We start from the raw sequence: 6,632 nt of genomic DNA, 5'->3' as shown, positions 1-6,632 counted from the left end.
GAGTTAGAGAAAAAAACAACACCGAAAACATAATCTCAGTAAGTATAAGCGGCAAGAGGCTTTGCTGAGCGTCTAAACACAATTACAAATCTTGAGGTTTCATGACTAGATTTAAGAGGCAACGCGTTTGACTGCAGATTGTTCCTCCTTGGGCCGCCTTAAACCACTCATCTACCTACCTACTCACACACACACACACACACACACGCACACAGATATACTATTGCCTTGTTACATTATGAAGACGTTATCAGCTTCATCTGGCAGCTTCCCGGCGCTAACAAGCCACACAAGTTCACGGCTGCGCATTTTACTTTACAACAGGACGCAAACAGCATGCTTTGTCTTCTGGTGTTTGGTGGCGCTGACACACTCGACACAAAGGACATCTGTTACACATGCAGAAAAATGTTAAGTCTATATTAAGTGTTAAAGGAAAAAAAAAAAAAAAAAAACGAGATTGTGACATTTGGCCTTTTTTTTTAACAGCAAGGCAGGCAGCTCAAGGGCAAAAAACAAAACAAGAAGCGTTAAAGTCCGCTTACACGCTGCTCCTATAAAGAAAGAGAACGAGTGGCCAAAAGAGAGGTAAATTAGATAGTTAGATAGTAAGAAATGCTGCATTGTTAGGTGTTTGGAACTTCAGCATTTCAAACATACTCCTACGTCATATAAATAAGCACATTAAAACTCTAATAAACGAGGAACAAACATGTATCTTTCCCATTCTAATCACGTTTCTTACAATCTTGGAGGTTAAGAAAAAGAGAAAACAATGAGAATAAATCCATTTACTGTGCAAACATTCCGTCGGTGATGATGCAGCTGTTAGATAAGTTGTAGGAAACTCACTGTAATAACGTATTTACACCGCTCTCATCATACCGACTACGGCTATCTATCACTAAATATGTATACAGGATAGAATCTGCCTCAAGTGATGGGCGTTCCATATGTACATTTTGTAGGTCAATAAATATCATAGAATATGTGTGAAGCAGCCTGTGTGGATAGTAAGTTTGTTTTGGAAGGGAAGCAAATGTACAAATTGTTGATTCCTACGTTTGCTATTCGTGCGCGACTTGATATACACAGACCAACACACACAGCCTGGACTAGAATAGCGACCTGTTAAGGAAGAGGCAGCGACTGAGGGATAGGAGAGAAACTGAAGAACCCTAAGACTTACCCAGAGGAAGCTCAAAGCGGGTCTGAGGAGAACAACGAGAACATCAAAGGGACACTGAACGCTACAACGGGTAACTTTGAAGACTTTTAGTTTGAATTAATCAGGTCGCTGAGTGACCTATCCAAAGTGAATGACTCAAGTTGCCTGTAGCTGTTTCAGAGGTCTGTCCTAGTGGCATGAGTATACATCGTGACGATGCAATGTAATTATCGATAAAATAAAAATAAAATGCATAAATGTTCGTTTAAAAAATGTAGAGTATAAATAGTATACCGTAATATTCATGCATGTTAAGTGTCATGTTTATCATCAAGCAATGACTCCTGTCTCCTGTCTACTCCCTGCCTCACAGCCCCGCCCTGCAGCATCCCCCTTCACGACTCCTCCACTATTGATGGATGTTGTGCTGCCACCACGCCAGCGCCTCCAGGAGATCCTGCTCCTCCTTCCCATAGGACCTGCTCTCGATGCTTTCCGTCTTTATGGCGCCCAAGCCCAGGGACGAGGTGGGCGTGGTGTGGGCTGCGGAAGGGTGCTTGTCTTGGAGGAAAGGGTGCGCTGGAGACGGGCTGCCCTCGGAGTCGCTGGGTGACGTCCTAAAGAAGGTTCCGGTGACGCTGTCATACCTGTGTGGGAGACCGCGGCCATCAGCAACACAAAACACTCGAGGATATTTTTCCTACAATACTTTCAAATCTTTGTCCAAGCACGGCTCACTCCTCCCGTGACCTTGGCGGCAGATCAATATCGAAACCAACCGGAAACCCGACCAGCCCTTGGCCGGTGACTCGCGTACCTGAGGGATACGGGAGACTGGAAGGTCTCGTCAGCCACTGGAAGTTTCAGGATATGCGGCTCTATGGCGTGTGGAGGCTGTAGAAACACCTGGTTTTGTTGTTGCTGCAGCTGCTGGTGGTGGTGGAAGCTGTGGATGGCGGCGGCCGGGGGTGGTCCTGAGATCTGGGTGGGGGGGTCACTGTCCAGCAGCAGCTGCAGCCCCCGAATGTAGTCGACGGCACAGCGCAAAGTTTCCACCTTGCTCATTTTCTTTTTCCTTGCAGCCTGAGGAACGTGTTGTCTCAGCAGGGCAAAGCCTTGAGACACCTGAATAAGAGAAAATAAGATATATGTTTTGTTGCACACGAACCTAATCACCACCAGTACTACGACTGAATCTGATTAAGATAAATAAATTTTGACAACTTCCTAGGATTTAATATTGATGAAAACGCTTTCGATCTTGCTCGTTTTTGTAGATTTAATGTGGCGTTCAGATATACTCATCGAAATCGTTCTCCAATATTAAATGAAATAACATACACGAGAACATTACACTGACGGTATAACACAAGGAGAAAAATGGGCTGATGATGTGCTGTATCGCAGAAGTAACAGAGGAGCGAGGAACAGAAAACAGGACAACCTTCCCGGCCCTTTGTTCAGCACAGCCTTGACATTCTTCCGCGGCGGGATTGAAGAGACGGACTGCAAAGAGGGAAGGCCGGAACCAGAAAGAAAGTTACTGATATTTGAGGAAGGAAGTAAAAAAAAGGATTCTGATGCAATGATCATTAGTCACACATAATTGAGCCGTTGAAAAAAAAAATTAAGGGAAGAAAGGAGCGAGAGACAGGAAGCGTTATGCAATAAATGTAAATAACGTAAGGCAAGAAGGTCAAAGTATATAGGAAGTAAAAAAGAACGTAAAAGGGAAGCAGCTGCAAGACAGACAGATAGACTGATAGAAGGGCAGACTGGGAAGCAGTTGTAAATAATAAATCGAGAGAGAGAGAGAGAGAGAGAGAGAGAGAGAGAGAGAGAGAGAGAGAGAGAGAGAGAGAGAGAGAGAGAGAGAGAGAGAGAGAGAGAGAGAGAGAGAGAGAGAGAGAGAGAGAGAGAGAGAGAGAGAGAGATACATACATACATACATACAAACAGACAGACACGGACAGGCAGACCAAGACAATAAAAGAGACAGACAGTGAGGGGAAAACGTAGAACAAAAAAAAAAAAAAATCTGACGACTGACTGAAAGACAAGGAGGCAAATACAAAGATTCGCGAGCAAAGTTTTTTAAAAGAGAAGAGGAGGAAGAGAAGGTTGACAAAGCACAAACTCGACCGAATAAAGAGATGTCATTGTACGAGATAAGTTCCTTGAATATTGGGCTGTCGCTTCTTCCAATGTCAGTGCGTGGGAAGCTCGTACCTATAATAAGTAACTTACTTAGGAGAATAATCAGATTTGTCTTACGTTTGATCGCACCACTGAGAACATTGTAACACGGCGTAGAAGAAACGTCTGATATCCGCAATACTTAGCGAAGACGAGCGCGCTATTGATGAATGTCCTCTCGTAATGTTTATTTTGACTCGTTATTTGGTGCGTGGTAATGAACGTTGCTCTCCCAGTGCTTATCCATAATGACTTGGCGAAAGAGCTGATATCAAGCTGGGGGGCTGATATATCACCTCGGCGCCCTGGGGACCTCACAATAATAGAACCAATCATGGAGCTAATATTTTACTCGACTGCAAACATTTATATTGTGATGCAGATAAAAAGTTGCTCTACATATTGAACTCGTTTCCCAATCATTCTTTCTGACGCAGATTAATTTTAACTTTGCAATGTCTATTAATAATTCAACCGCTGTAAGTTAACTGACTATGTAAAATATTGTGCTACGATCCTGACTGATCACATTAGTTTACTGAAATAATCATTAACTTCTAAGTATGACATTTTAATGCCATCTTATTAGCAAAACTGGTTTTACCCATTAACTGATTCAAAACATCGTCTTATTTCACCATGAGTCCGACTCATCACAAAAACAAATACATGACAAAATTCCTAGTGTTCAGAGAGACAATTAATTAACAAAGCGGTAATTCATTAGCCAATAGCGTGAGTAAACCTTTCTCTCTATCCGATAACGCTGGGTAAGTGGATCCGATAATCCCGACAAGAGGAGATAAGGGAGAGTGTGGCGGGGCTGGCGGGGAGCGAGGCTCTCACCCCTGACGGGCAGCTGCGGCGAGGCGGCGATCGATACCCGCTGAGAACTGTTGCTCCCCGGCAGGCCAGATGGAGGAGGGGCGGCGGCAGCACCACTATGGGTCCCTGAACACAAGGTTTATAGTACTGAGCCGGGGAGGGAGGGAGGAGGCGACCTTCAGGGGACGGTACGGGCCGTCGTGCGGAAGGAGATGCTTAGTCCCGTGTTATTTGATTTAGTGGGATTAGATTAATACCATATCGTGTTGACAGGAGGTACGGCAGTTATGTGTTCATGCTCTCAAAGATCTTCAAAAGTATGAAACTAATATTCGCAGCCACTAATCTTGTAGAAGTTCTAAACAGGTAGTAAAACACAAAAATGTGATTGTGGCCAAGGCCAGGCAGTTGTTAAAATCAGACCAATCAAACATCAAAGAAGGTGATGAATTTACCAAATATATATCAAATAAAATCAATATTAATGGTAAAAAGGGTAAAGTTTTTCTCAGATTAATCATAATGACTAAGAAGAATACTGCTACCTGCTTTACTCTTGTTTCTCTCTATTGGGCGTTTCGTCTAGACATTCTTCTTCCTCTCCCTCTCCCATCTCCACGTTCCCGACCCATCCAACTCCCACTCCTACTCCCCCCCTCTCCCTCCATTCCCCTCTCTCCCTCTTTCCCTCCCTTCCCCTCTCTCCCTCTTTCCCTCAGCTCTGCCTTCCAATTTTCCACCTTCCGGCCGTCCGCCACAGAGTCGCGAGTCGCGCACGAGCAACGAAGGGACGTGTGCCTTCTTCCGTAACCACTGACCCAATATGTATCGTTACACCAGTGTTTTTCAAACTGCCGGGCAGCACACGGCCTCTGTCAACCAGCAGTAATTCGTAATTAACACCTGCATCGTCACTGGCACCAAATTGCACTATATTTCGTTACGTTCACTGCATGTTCACGCATACGAAGGTATGCAATCCAAGGCTGTATCGGCTGTAGAATCTAACTTATAACACAAAACAAAGGAGCTAATCACAGCACTACTACTACTACTACTACTACTACCACTATTACTACTACTACTACTACTACTACTACTACTACCACCACCACTACTCCTACCACTACTACTATTGGCACATAGCTCACCTATGCGGAAGTCGACGCGGCAGGTGTAGTTGGCCTGGTCCGCGGCCAGCACGGGTCGGATGTGCAGCGCGGGCACCTGGCCGGGGCGGAAGGTGGCCCGACCCTCCAGTAGGCGATTCTTGAGGGTGTGGCGCTGCTCGGGGCCTGCTAGCCGCCCCGGACGGTTGTCGTAACTGAGGGCAATCAAGGGAAATGATAATGGGAAAACTAATAACTATATAAGTAGGAAAAACCGGCATACTATTACTTGCCACCTTGCTAAGCATGATATTATTTTTTAAGCAGTCTGGTCAAATCCAGCAAGGCTACACGTGCAAGCTATGGTGGCACGCGTGGAGGTTGGGGAGGGCAGGAGGAGTAAGTGTAAGGTGTGCAATAGTGTGAAGAAAGGAGAGTGTTTTTCGGGTTCATTGGCAGGATCATAATGCGTGGGGATGAGGAGTGTGGGAAAGTTTGTATTGTTCAACATTAGTGGCTCGGCCAGGACCTTTGAGGGAGCATTCACTGGGGAAATAAAGAGCTTTGTGGACCGACTTACTGGCCCGTGTGTGTGTGTGTGTGTGTGTGTGTGTGTGTGTGTGTGTGTGTGTGTGTGTGTGTGTGTGTGTTGGTGTGGGTGTGGGTGGGTGTGGGTGAGAGAGAGAGAAAGTAATAATAACAATAATGATAATAATGATAACTCGGTTTATTGGGGAAATTGCAGTCCTAGAACTGGCCCCCCAAACACACGCACACACACACACACACACACACACACGGGGGTGACGGCGGGCGGCCTGTGGTTCGAGTACTGGCTGGGGTATAATCAATACTACTACTACTACTACTACTACTACTACTACTATTGCTACTACTCACAATAATAATAGTAGTAATAATAATAATAATAATAATAATAATAATAATAATAATAATAATAATAATAATAATAATAATAATAAATAATAATAATATAACAGCTATAACACTAATAAAATAATAATATTAGCACTAACAAATATAATAATAATAATAATAATAATAATAATAATAATAATAATAATAATAATAATAATAATAATAACAATAATAATAATAACAATATAACTAATAGGAATATTTATAAATGGTCTTGATAATAATTTCCTTTCAGGCTATTTTATGCTTGATGATATTTTATTTATACCTGTGAATCCATCAGGCGATGGATTAATTAAATGACTGGTCTTCTTGCTTATGTAGTAAATTACGAAGTTTTTTTAAAATTTTTTTTTAGGGTTGTCTTTCTCTCAGCACTCTGATTCATTATTCTG

At 43.4% G+C, this 6,632-nt stretch overlaps 1 protein-coding gene and 1 long non-coding RNA gene across 2 annotated transcripts in view; both read right to left on the bottom strand.

The window, feature by feature from the left end:
* Positions 1-623: 623 nt before the first annotated feature.
* LOC126989745 (achaete-scute complex protein T5-like) lies at positions 624-4,779 on the bottom strand. Its single transcript, XM_050848358.1, is given in 3 exon segments — positions 624-1,815; positions 1,986-2,293; positions 4,735-4,779. Coding segments are annotated over 3 exon segments (591 nt in total). The 3' UTR covers positions 624-1,577.
* Positions 4,780-5,150: 371 nt separating this feature from the next.
* LOC126989746 (uncharacterized) overlaps positions 5,151-6,632 on the bottom strand; it is a 16,926-nt gene continuing 15,444 nt past the window's right edge. The window contains exon 4 of the long non-coding RNA XR_007743664.1: positions 5,151-5,513. This is a non-coding gene — a long non-coding RNA (uncharacterized LOC126989746). The remainder of the gene's footprint in view (positions 5,514-6,632) is intronic.

Source organism: Eriocheir sinensis, unplaced genomic scaffold (assembly GCF_024679095.1).
Source record: "Eriocheir sinensis breed Jianghai 21 unplaced genomic scaffold, ASM2467909v1 Scaffold1285, whole genome shotgun sequence".
Classification (NCBI taxonomy): Eukaryota; Metazoa; Arthropoda; class Malacostraca; order Decapoda; family Varunidae; genus Eriocheir; species Eriocheir sinensis.
Note: the sequence above shows the minus strand (reverse complement) of the source record. Positions and strands in the feature narration are given on the sequence as shown.